This window comes from Plecotus auritus (genome assembly GCF_963455305.1).
Source record: "Plecotus auritus genome assembly, chromosome: 6".
Classification (NCBI taxonomy): Eukaryota; Metazoa; Chordata; class Mammalia; order Chiroptera; family Vespertilionidae; genus Plecotus; species Plecotus auritus.
The window spans coordinates 155,572,893-155,591,630 of NC_137773.1; the positions used below are offsets into that span (position 1 = coordinate 155,572,893).

General features: G+C 36.4%; 1 protein-coding gene across 3 annotated transcripts in view; it reads right to left on the bottom strand.

The window, feature by feature from the left end:
- Positions 1-18,738, bottom strand: part of SATB1 (SATB homeobox 1) — a 100,891-nt gene that overhangs the window by 35,961 nt on the left and 46,192 nt on the right. For all 3 annotated transcript variants that reach the window (XM_080676299.1, XM_080676298.1, XM_080676300.1), the window contains exons 6-8: positions 15,943-16,054; positions 13,190-13,644; positions 5,567-5,779 (exon numbers count right to left, since the gene is read on the bottom strand). In XM_080676299.1, coding sequence (XP_080532425.1) covers positions 5,567-5,779; positions 13,190-13,644; positions 15,943-16,054 — 780 coding nt within the window. The remainder of the gene's footprint in view (positions 1-5,566; positions 5,780-13,189; positions 13,645-15,942; positions 16,055-18,738) is intronic.

Sequence of the window (18,738 nt, forward strand, 5' to 3'; positions counted from 1 at the left end):
AAACAAACTACTCTTCAGCTCTTCTCTGCAAATAGCACAGGAGGTAAAATAAATGCAGTTGCTTTCTGAATAGCTTTTATCAAGGTAGGGTGTACTACTCCATCATTACGGCGGCGCCGGGAAGTAGTTAAGAATTGAAGCTTCTACCATGTACCTGCCCATGTGGGGATAGGGCACAGCCCCAGTGTCTGCCTTTTATTTCACTAAAATCATGCCATTAAATTCTGTTTTTGTTTCTTTATGTATTGCTGAATGCATCAAGTCATACTATATACACTATATATGTACTACAGATTACATGCACAGTGCACTAAATGAACTCTACTGTGGTCTTCACTGGTAAATACGCACTATTCCTTGAAGCAGGAGCACACACATAAAGTTTGATGTAGTTTTACTAATAATTATGAAAATTAACACTAACATTTATTAGTTGCTTATTATGTGCTGGGCATAGTGTTAACACACATTAACTCTAACATGCACAATAGCCCTGAGTAGGTACCATTACTGCCCCATTTAAAATTTGAAAGGGTGCTCTTGAAACAAAGACATTTAAGTCATTTGTCCACAGGCAAGGCTGAGAGCTAAACTGAAGTCGGTCTGATGCCAATGCTTATCTTAGAAACCATGCAACTTCTTTATTTGGAAAAATTCTTATTTTTGAAGGCATGCTGGACCTGGTTTTTGGTGGCCCTTTGCTAAATCTAGTTTATTAATATCTAATTTTTAGTAGTAAATGACTATCATTAATTTTACAAATCCAGTCTGAATTTATTTTTCAAGGCATATAAACGATAATTTTTCTTTTCTTGATAACGTTATGCAAGAAATATACTATTTAAGGCATTCTTATTGGTGATGGAATATAGTCCATATTATCAAACTTTTATATATTAACACCGTCTGGAGGGTTATGGTTGTAGACAATATCAATTATTTTCCAAGTCCTCTAACTTTTCAAAGATGACTATTAATGGGAAACATTTCACAAGCCTATAAATAAGATCTTAAAATAATGCTGGTCAAGGAATTTATAACAAAGAAAACTTTAATCATGTATTAAGCTCCTGCCCATAACTGGACCTATGTTTCATTATATTATAGAAGAAGTTGTTATAAAGAGACAGAGGGTGCAGCTACCAGGTTAAATTAATGATATATTGCTTATATGAACTTCATACGTTTTCTAAAGCATAAAATATCACACCTTCCTTTAGAACAGTGGTTCTCAACCTTTCTAATGCCGCGACCCTTTAATACAGTCACAACCCACAGGTTGAGAACCGCTAGCAGGGTCACCTAAGACCATCGGAACCACACAGATATTTACATTACGATTCATATCAGTAGCAAAATTACAGTTATGAAGTAGCAACGAAAATAATTTTATGGTTGGGGTTCACCACAACATGAGGAACTGTATTAAAGGGTCGCGGCATTAGAAAGGTTGAGAACCACTGCCTTAGAAGAAACTAAAGAATTACTAAGGAGCTATAAAAAATAAAGGGAGAAAATTATATAACTAATATGAAAGTTATAATTAGGTAAGTATAGGCTTTCAAACAGTCCCTATGAAAACAGAAATTGCTAATTTACCTCCAAAAGTCACACATATTAAAACACACAAATAAAACTAGAGTAAGCACACACCTAAACTGAAATCAACTTAAAACTGACCTGTTCTGTGGAACAATTTCCACAAAATAATCATTAATTATTATTAATAAAATCCCTCTAATAAACTCATCTGGTTTAAACTCAACCTACTAAGTAGATTCAGAAAAATAAGCCTTTAAGACCAGGGAGTTTTGGAGGGGTTGGGTTCTTTCAGATATTTTCATACAACCAAAGTTAAGGGGCAATATTCTTTGTGGGGGTGGGGGTACAAGAAGAGAGAAACCAAAGAACTTATATACATATATGCATAGCCCATGGACACAGACAATAGGGTGATGGAAGAACTTGGTGGGGGGAGGGGGGTGATAGTACTGGGCAGACGGGAGATAAAGGGGAGATAAAATGGAAGACATCTGTAATGCTATCAACAATAATAATAATAAAAAATTAAAGGGGGGAGGGACTGTGCTCCTCAATCTCAGAAATACCCAGGGATCATCTCTCAAACATTCAGTATTTTCTATCCAGATCACATTCTTGTACATCTTCCTAATCTAACAATAAAACTTCCTATCCTCTATGACAAATAGAAAAAGTTCCCAAGTTTCTTTTTGCCTTTTCTATCATGTTCATTTATATTTTTGAGCAGGTGGGGCTTGAGGTAGGGGGAAGAGCAACAGAATTCACAGGGGATTGGAAAACTCTGACTAAACCTTAGACTTGTTTTTATCATTTTTCTCCTACGGAAAGGTTGGCCTGAGGATTCAGTGAATTAATATACATCAAGGTGCTGAGAAAACTGTGAAACATTATCAAGTGCAAGGTAATCTTGTTTCTTGGATTAGCAGTTAAAGCTGTGAAAATATACTATCATTAAACGGGTCTGGGCCAGAGCCTACTACCCCAGTGACAAGCAGCTCACAGCATGGCTACCCCTCCTGCAGCGCAAGGACAGGTGTGCACAAGATGCACCTCACTTAGGCAGGGCCAGCCAAGAGCCGCGGTGATTCCTGAGGCTAGTCTGGGTTTATCCAGAGACGGTATTCCTAAGAATAAAACCTAGAGTTTGACTCAAACCAAGAAAGTCCCTTCTTGAAGATGATTTAGAATCTGATGAGTTCCTCAATACTTTAGGTCCTCGATCTGGTGTGAACCAGAAACATCTAAATCATCTTCAGGATGACCTAAGTCTACAGGGGGACCTGGAAAAGAATCCAATTTCTCAGGCCTGAAGGTGGGCGGGGTCTTCTGTGAGTCACAAGGGGACCTGTGTCTGCAGCATGCAGTTCATTGGAAAGAAATCAGAGTTGGGTTTTAACCCAAATCCACAACTTGTCTCACTGTACCTTTCAAATCTCTTCACTTTGGGGGAAATGAAATGCACAGTGATTGCACATAGACTCCTCTCTGGCAAAATATAACATTAAAAAAAGACAAAATTTTGCAGTCTGGTTCCAGTGTAGGCACTAGGTTTCAACTGCTGCAATGAAATACTAATTCAACTGCTGCAATGAAATACTAATTCAACTGCTCTATAACACATTTTTTCAAATCTAAAGTACTGGTTTGACAATGATAATGCTTTTAATCCATTAAAAATTTTTAAAAATTTAATTCTCTGAATTATTATTAAAGAATAAAAGGTGAACAAAATGATTGTGAGCTCTATTGTAATAATATTAGAGGACAGATGCATGAAATTCGTGCAAGGGGCTCAGCCCTCACAGCCCTTGCTCCGTCAGAAAGTCGTTCCGACGGTCGTTCTGCTGTTCAGTCTAATTAGCATATTAGCTCTTTATAATATAGGACTAAGTAATGCAAAGGGATTCTCAGTGGGGCAAATAAGATACCATAAAGATTTGTATTATAGCAGTGAAATAAAATTATACACATATATCAGATAATCATTTCAGAATTTGATTAAAAGAAACAATTTTTTTCTCCTCTGAAAGAGTTTCACTAAGAATCTACAGTATCTACATACTTTATATGTTCAACATTGTCAGAACAACCTGGATAAGGGCTTGGTCTCAATCCTTCTTGAGAATAAATGCAGCTAAGGGTGGCTCAATCAGTTAATCAATAATTCAAGCCAAGTAAATTATATTCCCTATCCAAACTTATCAGTAGATTCAGATAGCTACTGAAGAGTATCTTAATAGTATATGGAAAGAAATAACCCTTAAAAATTAATGTCACTTTGCCTAAAGAAAAAAAACTTGACTAAGGACAGCAGAATCCCATTTGAAAAAAAGAAGCATTAAAATCCCAGAAATGTTAAAAACAAAAGCTGTATTAAGAATCATTAAGTTAAATATTTGGATACATTTTTAAAGTTCATACTTGTCTTAAGTCATTCTGTTGGTCTTGCAGATTCAGTGATAAGACAGCTCTCTGAGCAGGGGGCCTTTCAGTGATGACGACAGGAACAAAGTTAACTAACAATCATGTATGTATTAACTCTAAACACCACACACTAAGTATTAAACCGAGTCCAAGTACAGTATTTTTTGTTTAGTCACTCTTACAATAAAAGTTACGTATCTATATAAAGAGTTACTCATTCTTTTTCTTAAGAAATATTTTATAGAAGTCTTTACAGACCAAATTCAATAGCTGTGTGTGTGTGTGTGTGTGTGTGTGTGTGTGCAGGTGAGCTCTATTATAATAAGGATATATATATATATATATCTTTTCTATTCTGCTAGAGAAGCATGGCTTTCTTGTTCACAATGACAGTAATGACTCCCTTACAGTCTGCTCCTATAGACATCAAGACCTAATTAATTTTCATTAAATGAAATGGAGAAAATGGACCTTTGCAACATTTCTAAAAAATAATCATTTCAAGCATTACAACATACAGTTCAAGACCTTCAACAAGTGGTGAGATATAATATCTATTCCCTATTTATGGGGTATCTGTAGCAGTTTCATGTTTGGTGTTAAATGAGCTTTTTCTATAATTCTATACTTGGAAATGTATTATTATTTTTTACTATTAATGAAAAGAAATGAACATCAAGATATAATTTCATTATGACATGAGGTTATATAAATACTTTAAATGTCTCCTCCATATTCAATTTTTATCCAGTTTTATTGATCTTATTTTTAAGAATTGTACATGCCATAAATTATATGTGAAAGAAATATATTTGCTTGTGGATTATAAATCTAATCCACTATCAAACTTGTATCTGATAGTTGGTATTGAAAATTAACTTGAATTCTCATAATAGTTATGAGGCTACCTTTTAAACTCGATTTAAAAACAAACAAACAAACAAACAAATAGTACAGATGCACATACACAAAGTCACCTGGAAGGTGACTGTGGTCTTTCCTAAAAAGTGTAAAATTTTGGAAAATAGAAAATGTGCCCATTTCTGGGAATATGGATAGAATTCCTTATCAGCTCCATTTAAAGCTGCCTTCCAGGATTGTATTAAACTTAATTATGAAAGATTACAAACGAGATGATGTGTAATTGGCACCAGCTGCATTTCGTATTGGAAAGCATAAATACAAATAGAATTATTTATTTATTTATATTTATTTACTATTCAAATGGCAGTTCTAAAACTTGCAGGGAATGAAACGGACTGTATTACATTTTTTTTTTCCTATTAAGTTTAAAATACTTCTGTACATAATAGTCATAGAGATAAATATCCAGTTTACAGACTACTTTTCATCCCCAAAGAACCCCAAAGCAGCAGCAATACAAGGCAAGTTTCTTTCCCCTAATTAGAAGCTTATTGTTTTTATACCATAATTAGTGCCTGGGGACAAAATGTTCCCCAAGCCACTCTATACATTTGTGTGTGTGTTTTTAAATCTGCCCACCTATCTTTCTAATTCCTTGTTGAGGTTCTTCATCAGGCATTTAAAAAAAAAAAAAAAAGCCGAAGGGAAAGGCTTAAGGAGAAAAAGTAGAATTCACCTGGGGAGGGCGGCTGGGCGGTGTGCTTATCAGGGGGGCAGGACCCATGGCCGAGGCGGCATTCAAGCTCCTTTCCCTTTCATCCTGGTAAATTCGATCTCTTTCAGCTTCCGGTAACTGCAAGAAATTCTGCATAGCCCGAAGATTTACCAGCAAAGACTGGGATGCAGTCTTGGGGTCCTCTTCCTTTCGGAGAATTTCTGAAAGCAAGCCCTGCAGGGAATGAAAGGCACAGAGTGAGCGAGCCTGCTCCCGGGCTCTGCCCAGCCAGCGGTGAACCTTCCCTTTTCTTCTCCACTCTGTTTGGAAAAGGAACAGCCAGAAGCATTAATTCTACGTAGGAATATATTAGTTACAACTGAAGTGGTAGAGAAGAGAGCCTCAATTGTATTTTTAATTTTATTAAGCATCTGCTTTACATATACCATAAACCGAAACTGCCTAATTGGTCTCCTTCCTTTGAGTAGCTTAACTTGCCATGAAATCTTTCAGAGAGAGACGATGGAGGGAAGTTAAGAATAAATGAAATGCTCATAATACAACAGCACTGAACGGTAGAGTTCTCAAGCTGCCTCGACAAAGACAGTGGAATGCCAACAGCATCTAATACGTAAAGATACAAAGCTATTTCAGGAGAAACAGAACTTTCATAGAAAATACTAGAACATGAACTACAACGTATTAGAAAAAAAGCATGTTATGGCCCAGGCAGTGGCTCAATTGGTTGAGCATCATCAGGGCACATATCTGGGCTGCGGGTTCAATCCCCAGTCGGGCCACCTACAGAAGGCAAATGATCTATGTTTCTCTCTCACATCGATGTCTTTCTCTTTCTCTCTCTCCCTTCCTCTCTCTAAGCATGTCTTCTGGTGAGGATTAAATAATAAAAAAAAGAATTTCACAAAAGCATCGTCTAGGATTAAGGCTATGTTTTCACAGACAGTATTTAAAGTTATTCCTTTATTTGAAAATTATTAGAGTCAATGGCAAACAATTCTTTGTATTTATCATTTAAGGAAACTACATTGACGGACCCAATGACTCTAAATACTACCTTGCTATGCTATATCTCTTGGTTAACAGGTAGAAATTCTGAACTTCAGAAACCATAGATTAAATCGGAAATACATAAACCCCTCTCCACATTTCAAAAATCCATGATAGTATGCCACAGAAAAGAGTATCATCCAATTGTGTGACTATTACTTTCTTGAGGAATAAAAATATGTATTTCTAATAGAAGGAATTTACAAACCATTAGTAAAGTCCTTTAAAGTGTCTCTTTCCCCAAGTAATAGAGCCCCCCTTTTTACTAGTTTTTTGGAAGAATGCTTTAAAAAATGGGTGGTTTCCCCCAGTTTTAAGGGATCTATTAAGTTGAAGGATTAGAAAATGTTTCTGTCCGTTTGATAGGGGCTGAGCAGCTCTGACCACTGCAATCTTGTACATGAAATGATGCCGGAAACACCACGGTGCATGTGGTTTCTACATTTAGCCAGAATATCAGTTTAATACGATATAGCTCAGGATAAAATGTCCAGATCTCAACATAGTTTGCAAATTTCACTTTCCAACAACTCCGCAGAAAGGGTGAAAGGGTACATTTGGGGAAGGGGAGATAAAGTGTCATATCAAAATAATTAAGCCCCAAGATTGTAACATTTGCGTTTTTTTCATGGTTTCCTAGAAGTGCAAACCCAGTTTTTGGTTCTTCAGGGATAATGCCCAAATTGCCCAAGTAATAGATGCAGACAATATAAAAGTACTGTCCACTATTAAAATGATGTACAGGCTGCTGTGAAAAAAGAATCTCCAATAGGCTCAGGGGGTTTCAGAGTAAATTTTAATCTCTCCCTTGGTCTCTGCAACGCAAGTCAGGAACCTGGACCCAAACATTAAGTTTCACCATGAGACATGTAAGGAAAGAATGAAGGGAATGCGTCCTTTCATTCCTAATACTGACAAGTAATGCTGCGACTGAGTTTACACAAGAGTAAAACATCCAATCAGTTTAACTAAAATTCAGTCAAACAGGCAGTCAATCATCCAGCTATTTAATTTGCACAAGGCCAACTAATTAGATTGACTGTGTTGATGTGTCACATGAAAACCGAAAAATACAGGCCTTAAAAACATTTGAAAATAGGTGTAAAAAAATAATCCATGTTCTCTACTCTTCCTTACAAAATGTTATGTATTACAAGATGTGCTTGGCAAAGTAATATACATCAACTATACAGAAATAGAGATAGAAAAATACAGTATAATAAATAAAATGTTGTAATTCCTTGAATATTCTAATATTCATTTTTGTTATCCCAGCACAATGCCTACTCTATAAGTGTTTGATAAATATTTACTAAGTGGATAAATTATGTGTATTCAGACCACAAAAGGAACATTGCAAATGGGTGACAGAAACTTAGATATGCCACAGGTAAATTCTAATGGTAAGTATTAATTTACTCAAGGTGAGCCTTCAATGAAAAGTTTACTGTGGCGCTTTGTAAGATGTTTACCTACACTAAATGTTCAGTAATTTTTAAAAAATAGATTAGGTTAAAAGGGATTCTATAAATATTGAGGATTGGGGAATTTGAAATTAGACATTTATAAAATATTTCCCCTGACAGCAGAGAACTGTAGTGAGAAAAGCAAAGACCTGAAAAAATACATAATAATACTCTCTATCAAGTCTTGCTAACATAACACCAAGGCATTCCTGTATGGCTTACGTAGAAGACAGCAGGTCACTTGGGAGAGGATTTAGAAATTTCTCTACCCATATTTTGATGTTGGCAAGACTTCCCATTTGAGCAAGTAAAGTGTTTTAGGGGCAAAACATTTTATTTCCATTTAATTATTTGGCTGGAGCAAGTGTAGTTTTTCTGCTTGTAATATGTTGAAGGTCTAAAGTGATTATTTCAAACCCTGGAACACACAGAGCTCTAAAGCAGCCAGTGTAGACATCTTGGGTGTTTTAGAAACCTTTGGGGTTTTCTTACTTACTTTCTTTCTTTTCTTTTTTCTTTTTTTTTTTTTTTTGGCCCAGGCTTTCAATGAGGGGAGTGCCCCCTGGTGGAAATGCTTGAAAATATTGTTAGGAAATGTTTTGATTAGAATGTGTTAATTACCAAAAATAAATAAATAAAAAATCATGTCACTTGAGAATAATTCTGGATGCAAAATGACTGCTATAAGAATCCGGATATGGGAATGAATGTTTGGTCCTTTTCAGGTTGTTGTTACTTGAAATAGTTACATTTATGGATTCAAGATGTATGTGGCCCGTTTCCATTTGCCCATAGTCGAAAATACAGTTCAGATTTGCCAAGTTAGGTCAATGTCACTTGTGGTAATTCCTCATGGGGGACAGTAAGAGGGATCGCTTACCAAAAATTCTTCTTCATGCTAAAAAATAATGTCCTGTACCTTATTCGCTATCTCAGCAAATATACTGAAACAGCAGGATGAAAATATCTCAATACTGTGCACCATAGGTGCTCAATAAATTTGTTAAAGAAAACTAAACAAAAGCATTAGCCATTCTTGTTTCTGAAAAGAACTTGAGAATTTGTATGTTATGCCATAAGTTACCAGCACCTCATGAATATTAATTTTATTGGAAATGAGAAGCTGCTTTTCATTGGGACTTCACATCTTCAAATAACTCGATATGTTCTCTATATATGAAAACATAAAATGGTTCTGCATTGTCTTACATGGTGGTTAAATAAGAATTTTAATTTTTTTTTTTCAGTTAAAGAGCAAACTTACCGATGAATTCCTAAACCTTTACATTCCAAAAAGAGTTTACAAGTTACTACAAGTAAAATTCATTAGTAATTGTAAAAGAAAGAAAAAAACCTTCAATAAATATTATCAGTACTTCCAAATGCTAATTATGAATTCTTTAAAACAGCAGATAAGCGAAAGAGACTGCCAATCTGAACAAAAAGCCGGTCTGGCCTCCCATTTGTCTCCTCTTTGAACATAATCACTGATTCAAATAGATTTTATCAGTTTCATGGAACTTCAAAGCCTCAGAAGGAAAATATGATTTGATAAAACCTCCCTACTAAAAAGAAAATATGCAGAATATTCTTCAAGGCTACCTGCCTTTGTGGTTTGGTGAATTTTTAAACACATGTCCAGGTGAAAGACCATTTTCAAACTCCACCTCCTACACTGGACTTTCGCCAAGTAAGTTATAAGCAGACACATTTATCTCTGTCATTTGGGGAGGCTAAAGGAGAGCTGTCACGTTGGGGTAATAGCACCTTTTTACCTTTTATTCAATAGTGATATGGATAGTGGACTTTTCTTAAATTACACTGTGAAGAATTATAGAAACACAGCAGCAATCTCTCTTATACTTAAGCAGGCAAATTTCTCTCCACCACATAATTTACAGAACTCAAATTCAATAAAACATTACATGATGGTCCATTACTGTTATCAGTTTTGAATAATCCATCTTCATTCTTTATTTTACTGGAAAATAAAGTGTGCCAAAGATAAGAGGAGGGGGGAGAAAAAAGGAAAAAAGCCACAGGGTGGGATCAGAGTTAAACTCTGGGTTTTATTTCTAAAAAGGCACTAAAGAATATATTTTCTTCTATTGCCACCTTTAAAGGGCAATAACACAGAGAAGTGAACTGGAAAGTATAAATCTAGAAGCTTTGGCAATTATTTTTAGCCATAGGTTTCCATTAAAAAGACATCAAGTAGGAATAACTGAATGAATGACATATGCTAAAAGCTGGTGTCTTCGGTAGCAATTAAAGAACATATGCCCATTAATTCAAAAGGGGGAAAAGTACTTAAAACAAGTAATTATATAAATTCTCCATAAATTTTCAGAAAAGGTAGACTTAAAAAAATTGTCATGTGGGAAAGACTTGAGAGAGAGGGGTATGATTTCATTTAGGAGACCCAATTAAGATGATGAGAAAATTCTCCAATTAAGAGCTAAAACATGAAATTCAGGATTTTAAAGTTATACAGAGCTGTCAATGACTAAAATTTTCTTGCGTCTTAACAGCATTATCTATTATACTAATGTTTTAACACACTGTGTACAGGGTACCAATGTCTTTATCTGATCATGTCATATAACTGCATTTTGTACGTACATATTTTACATTAATTTTTTAAACTTGGGGTTGGAATAAGTGCACATTGCAATAAGTGCACACAATGTGTGATGTGTGATTTAACTCTGCAGAGCTCCTCCGCCTATACATATGCATTAGCATGCGTATTTTCGTACTCCACACTCACACCATACACCCTCACTCTGCACCTGCTTTTATTGAAACGCATACACTTTGAAATAAACACACTACATGCATTCATATGAATGTATAATCATTAAAATAAATGCAGCTGTGTGTGTGCGTGGCGTGCATGTGTGTGATGGTTTTTAAGTATGACACCAAAAATACATGCATGCTTGCTTGCGTGTTCAAAAGCTAGTACCCAAAAAGTGAACACTTCACTGTACATAGAAAATTACTCTCAGTTACATCAGACAGCTTCAAATAGGGCCCAACGTCCACTTTGACAGAGGAGTACCAATTACCGATGCAAAGGTATAGAACCAAACCCCTCTGCCATCCTGAGCTCCAAATAATACTTTGGGAATGATTTTTTCTAAATTGGCTACTATTAATAGAGAGACACTGGCATCATGCTGTACCAGGTTTTCATTCTCTCACTCTCAGAAAAATAAAGTCACTGTTTATCTTTTCAAAAGAGATTAAAATGGCATAAAAAGAGAATTCTACCTTCCTTACAGTAACAAATTCTATAGATATTTGTGGACACTGTCAATGTTAGAACCAAAGGCAGAAAAAATGGTCAGCTCTTCAGAGTAATAGCAGGGGCATCATAACCCAAGAGAAGAAAAACTATACCGAGGGGTGCGGACTTCACCCTCATCTCCCTCAGCTGGATTCTCGTGTCATTCTTCACCATATAAAATACGCTTTCCCCGGTGCTTTAAGAAATAACCATTTGCTCCGTTTTTAAAATGCTTATCTGTAAATCTGCATGTCATTTGTGTCTACGTCAATGTTCTCTTTGTCTGTGGGCTTTTAATTCAATTCAACAACCCTATCTATTTTTTGCCCAGTACTGACAACTTCTAGCAGTCACTGCTATTTACAAAAACAAAACAAAACAAAAATGCTGCCAGAGCAGGAGTATCTAGCTAGATGGCTGACTTCTGATTCATTCACGCATTCATTTCATTTTTTTTATAATCACCCCCCAAAACTGAACATAGGTGCCGTATTAAATTTACCAGCTAATGATGAACACATTTCAAGTTGTTAAAATATCCAAATAGGCAAAACCATACAATTTTAACCTGAGACATAACCTTCTGCAATCACCCTTTTAAAAACAGACAAATGATGTACAAAAAACAGATAAAGAAACCGAAAATAAACAGAGTTAAAGGCTTCCTCAGGCCTCCTCACTTAAGGCAAGCCAAAAATAAGCCACAGCTGGGATCCTCCTAGGTATGGAGATTCTGCCAACAAGGAATTAATACTAGATTATTTTTGTACCAGAATTTTATTCTTATAATCATGTAATAAACAAAATAACTTATACATGAGGGGAAAGTATGAGTCAGGTCCCCCAAAAAAAGTTGACAAATGGAAGAACAGTGGTAAAACAAGAACGCTGAAAGGACATAATGTCCTCATTCTAATCAAAGTTACATATTCTTTTCAGGTCTGTTTTTTTGTGTGTGTGTGCCTGGGCCAAGAATAAACACGATATATATCATACTAGTTTCCAAAAAAAGGAATTAAAAATCCTCTCACTCACAGTTTAATAGAATCAATTTGTTTAGGACTTTTTATCTTAGGACTCCTGTCTTTTATATCACCCTCTCTCCCTGTCCTTCTGAAACTTCTTCCAGGATGATAACATCTTCAGAGGAATTTCCCAGGAGGACAAAGGTGTGGACATGACGGGGACAGGTAGACTGAAGCCTGCAGCTCAACCTACCCCAGAGGCCTCTTAGTGAGCTTGGGAGGAACACGAACAATAATGTGAAGAGGGGAGAGAAATAGCTTCTGTTAATAAGTCATATATTTTTTTCTAAATGGCTGCTTAGAATTAAATGGCAGAAATTATGATTGAGTCCCAACATGTTTTTTTGTTTTTTTTTTTTAAGTTGTAGAGGAATTTCAATAGAGCCCATTGATATACTCATGTCTGGTATGGGTGGTAATATACTAAAGATCCTAGGCTAGAAGCCTGGAGTCCTACCAGTGGCCTTGGCCAAGTCATGAAACTCTTCTCAACCTGCTACTGCTGTCTATAACTCCATTATGTAAGAGTGCAGGTAATCCCAGTGTGAAAGATATTTCATTTATTCTTTCAAGGCCCCTGAATCCGCATCATGCTATGCATAGCTTCCTCTCGGCAGAGGAGGTTCAAGAGAAGGAAAATAATGATTACATTTAGGCACCACAAGGAACAGACAATACGATTACATGAAGAGGATAAAATGTTAGTACCAAGTAAAAGAATAAGCATTAGGTGTAGATGGCACTGGAGAGAGAAAAAGATAGAAAAATCATTAATAAATAAAACAAAACTGACCTGAGTTCTGTTAAAAGCCACACGTGCAAATACTGCCTGGGAGATTCCTGCTCGTTTCAGTTCATCGCGTACCCACTGGTAGATTTCGGAAGACACCTCTGTGTTGGTTGAAACCTGTTGCTCCAAAGGCTTATTCATAGATCTACTGACAGGGGGAGGGTGGTTCAAGTATTGTTGGTTTAAGGACTGCTGGGCTAAAAGTCTATTCACTGCATACTGCTGGTTCAGCAGCTGAGCCATCACCAGCTGCTGGTTGACCAATTGAGGACTGATGGGCGTTGACACAAGCCCAGGATGCAGATTCGGAAGAGGGGTCCGGACGGAGGGCTGGCCGCCATGGGAGAGCTGCGCGGGGGACGGAGGCTGCTCGGCCGTGTTCCCTGGGACCGGCTGCTGGCCAAAGTTGACATGGTTGGCACCTTGCTGGGATAGTTCAGAAAGACTATCCATTTCAACTAAAACAGATAAGAGGTAAAATCATGCTAAGTCAACAAGGATGGGCATTGGTAAGCATTTCTGATCATGTCCTAAATAGAGATAGTAGGCACAGGGCACTTTAAAGATCCAATTAAAATAAGAGCATTTCAAGGTAGAATTCAACCCGCTGTGTTTTTACTTTCCTCCTCGGCACAATTCCACAAACTTTAAAAGTGGGACAATACTTCTGATCTATTTTATAATGTAGTTTAGACTTAAGGCATGAAATCAAGTATTTTCATATTCTATATCACTAGTTTTGGGGATCAAACTGTTACTCATTCTCATTACCCCAAGGAGGCTGATAAGCATTGTTTACTTTAAGGTTGTTTCTAGAAGAATGACATTTGCTTAATAGCATCTGGAAAGAATGAGTTGAGCTAAGAAAAGACAGCATAGGCAATAAACAAAAAAGAAATACACAAGTATTTTCTTATGATATATATATATCAATCCTTATTACTCTAGGCAAAAGGTCTGAAAGAAAAAAAGATAACATAAATATGGTCAACGTTCAATTCTTACCCAGACATGAATATAAAGAAGTAATCAATATAATAAATAATGAAAGTGGTCACCATGACAAGTAATAATAACTGAGTGCATATTGAACACGGGGCTGAGTATCTTACACAGTTTGCTTTATTTAAGTCTAATCATCTTCTGCAAACATTTCTTGGAATGAGGCAAATGATTTATAGTATTACAAGCCAGTCTACCCAGGGTTGCTAAGACCCAAATGTGTCTCGAAGAAGCTATGGCTATCACCAGATGCTAAAGACAATCTTTCAAGGAAGGGGCGGGGAGTTGTTCTGGTGCAATGGTGATGCTGTCATGGTTCTGCAATTTATTACCACCTACCCAAGATGGATGCTTCTCCCTTGGCTAGATCTCTCATGCGCACTGGCTGAGAATGAGCTCAAAGTGTGTCAAATGCTTTGCTGCTGCGAGCAGGAGACTGGTGTGATGCTCCTGACAGAAAAAGCTGAGCACGATGCTGTATGGACACAGGTGAGACTTCCCAAATAGCACACCATCCTTTCCACGTACAGACTGTAGTTGGACTTTAATCATCATTTCATTAAATATTCAGGTTTTATATTTAGAGGAACATATCCTATGTCTATAATCACTGAATATATGCCGAATATAACTAAGAATTGGGGAAGAAACCTTCCATTTCTACCAGTGATATCAGCCCAAGTGGGCCATTCACAGGGAATAGTAATTCAAGCAATTATTCCAAAAATGATGCATTGTCTTCATTATAGCTCTAAGCTATAAAAGGCAAAGAATCTGTTTGGGTAGATGGATGGTTTTGCTTGAAATATTAAAAGCTAAAACATGCTCAAAATTCAGCTTCTCTTGTCTCTTATAATCTTTAGGAAAAGTTACTGTTGTTGTCATAAAATGAATGTAATAGAAGTAAACAGAAATAGATGTAAAACAGGGCATAACACCATGCACATTAAATATCCCATTCTTACATTATTTTAAAAATATTATTTGGAGGGTACAAGTATATGAAAGAAAACATTAATAGAAATTAAAACATTAACCTCAATCACAGTGTTTGCCTTGGCAAATACTAACAACAAACTCAATAGGGAGAAAATGTCATAATCTAAATGCCTAGGTACAACACACAGCTTTTATCTGTCATTTTACACTGCAGATAATTTTAATGTATTTCCTTAGTAACCAATATTGACCTAAAGTTCTATGTTAAGATAGGATGCTCTAGTGGAATTAAAAGTTCAGGAATGATGCAATGATTTTTCTGGTGTGGACAATAAAGTGGTATGTTCACTAAAGCACCTACAGGCAGGGCGGGGGATTAGGAATATAAAAATCACTTGATCTCAATTGTGAAAACTAGAAATCCATTAATTCCCTTAAAAATTGGGTGTAAAAAAATAGGCTCTTTCTCTTGAACACAAACAAAAAGCATAAAAGCATGTTTTATCTCTGAGAGAAATCACAGCTAATATTAGTTATTCAAGGTCTTCACTGAGATGTTAAAAAATGACAGCTCCCTCCTCACCCCCTCGAGTTCCTGCATGTCTGACAACCAAGTCAGTTTGGCTGATTTAAACACAAACATTTATTGAATTTAATTATCTCATTATACTCATACCCACTCCCCACCCTCAAAGAAACATTCTAAATTGATCTCTAATTGGGCAATCAAAAGACCTGGCTTGAGATGTGACTTTGATAAACCCCCGAATGACACGTAATGGTATGTAGCCACCGAGGCAACGGTTTTTGCTTACCCATCATATCTTTTGTCTTCTTGAAATGTTTGTACCACCTTCCAAATTCTTGACATTTTGCTGCCGAGACATTTGCATAGTAAGTGCTGTTCACAATGGAAGAAATCATACTCTGTGTGAAGAGGGGGAAACATTTGTAACACATAGTGGCACAAGATGGAACACAGAAACGATTTCAATTGTGCAAACTGTATTTTTTTTTTAATCAACTGAGTACCAATACATTTGTGCTTCACACTTAACCTAAAGCCTCAACTTCTTAAAATTCATTAAGTAGGTCATCAAATGCTTATTTAAATAGAAAACAACCACCCACTGAGACCAGTATAAAGCTTATCAAACCCACAGGATTTGCTCTAGTATTTACGGAACTTCCATCAATGTCATCTGTTCTAGGCTGACAAACTTACCCTGATCCCAATAAATCCAATTCTGTGAAGATGACTTTATGACTGTGGGTAAGTTTTTTTAAAAAATTTTGTCTTTATTGTTGAAAGCATTATAGATGTCCCCCTGTATCTCCCCATTGACCCCCTCCACCCCACACCTACTCCCTCCCCAGGCCTTCCCTGTGTCCATGGGTTTTGCATAGCTACTTTGAGTTGTAGTAACTGTACTCTACATCCTTGCTTCTCAAAGTATGGCCCAGGGATCAGCAATATCAGCATCACCTAGAAGCTTATTAAAAATGCATCGTCTTCAGCCCCACCCCAGACCTAGTCAATGGGCAGCTGCATATGACCAAGATCCCCAGGGTCTTTGGGTGTGCATTAAAGTTTGGGATACACTGCTTTGCTTTCCACTTCTATTATTTGGTTTCCCATTGGAGGCGCATTAACTGCCTTAACACTGACCACATTTAAGGAGAAAATAAACTACTCAGAGATCCTCTATCAGAAGAAAAAAAAATTCTACAGTGGTATTGCCAGCTTCATCTACAGTAAAGCTTGAGTTCTGAATTTCAAACTAACCATTAAACATTTAACTATATACATTTCATGCTTACTAAATTTCTCAAAGATACCATGAAAAAAAATGACCTATTCTGTCACTTGCCTTCATCCTGAAAACAGCCAACAGTTTAATAGAAAAATGAAGATGAAAATCATGATGTTGATGTATTAGGAGTTTGGGGGGAGAGTGAAACTCATTTTCAACAACGAAAAGTGTTTTCTTCCCAGCAAATTTTAGTTATGGTAATTTCAGTGACTTAATCCATGTTATTTTTAACCATACCATCCCTCTTCTCTAGTAGCAGCTAAATTAATTTCCAATTGCATTTCAGGAATAATTAAGACTGTAGCACCAACCCCTCCCCCCTCCCCCACTCCTCTGTGTAGAAACCTGAGAACTTCCACTTCAGACTTCAGTTGGTCTATGGTGACAGTTTACAGAGGGCAGCATTGTTTGGGAGCGGTGCACAACCAGAAAAGCCAGTTTGGGAACAAAAGTATTTTTATATAATTATCTCCTTTAAGCGACTTCTAATTTAAAGCTCTTTTGGTTATTATTGACTCTCCTAACATCCATTAGCAGTGGTAATTCTATAACAGGAACACATTCCTGTAATATGCAAATCTTGGGGATCTTTGAAGAACTTACAGTGAGGAGGATAAGCTAGAATTGCATTATTTATGTACAGCACGGGCGATCTTTCTTAAGAAGAATTGTGACATCCCTTTTTTTTTTTTTGACACTTTCTACTTTATAGTCCTTTCCTCATTTTATTTCTCTAAAAAGACATCCTTAATGGGCTCATGATGCCCTGCTATTAATCTAGTAGCTTGCAATCTTACTAAGAGCCTCCCTCAGTCCAGAGTACAAAAAGATACTTAGCAAGGGTGCCAGAACCAGAGCCAGATTACCTGATCCGGTTAACAATCCGTCAGCTTCAATCACCCTTACTCTATCGTAATAATGGATCAATAAAGTCAGACACTAATAAAACTATTGAGATCGCTGATGGATAACGGTGATTCTGAAAATGGATGACAGTTGATGTTCTTCCACTTTGGTTCAATTTTTTAAAAATTATTACTCTTATACCTAGACATTCTGGCAGTTTCTTAAATGTTACTATAATAGCACATATAAATTTTAGATGTAGCTTTATGTCTTAATTTTCCGAAATATTTGAAATATCTAAGTTTTCCTAAGGTTTTTGACAAATATCCCATCTACTTTAATTTGCCAATATGTGAAATTTGCTCTTCGTTGTAAACCTACTGTGTGCCTGGCTGGTACTCAGGCAGACAAGACAGGGCCTCTGCCTAAAGGAAGCTTGCAATCTATTAGGAAGACCGATAGCTAAACAGATCATTTCAATTTAATGTGTTCAGTATATCAACTGTGAAATACATGTATATGGGAGAAAAAAGAAAGGAGATACATAGTGTGAGAAAAAAAATCTGAAATATTTTTATACACTAGAGCCCATATGTAATAGTGCTATGTAGTTCATTATTATCCATATGTGAAAAATAATATCCATATGTGCACCATCATCAAAGCTTCCCCCTGCCCTTGTTTAACCCTAAATTGGTAGCTTCTGTCCTTAAGAGACTTTTTAGACACTGTTCTACTCTGTGGAGTGGTGTGTGCTCAGGGAACTCTGATTAATGTAAATATTAGCCTAAGCAGGACATAATCAAAAGGCTAACCCACAGGTTATGACGTATGCCAAAACAACTTTTTAGATTCTCTATCTTTCTATGCTTTTTTTTGGGGGGGGGGCTGGGAAATATTCCTTAACTCAAGTAACTCGGGGTCACTTCAATTTTTACTGGAACAATATAC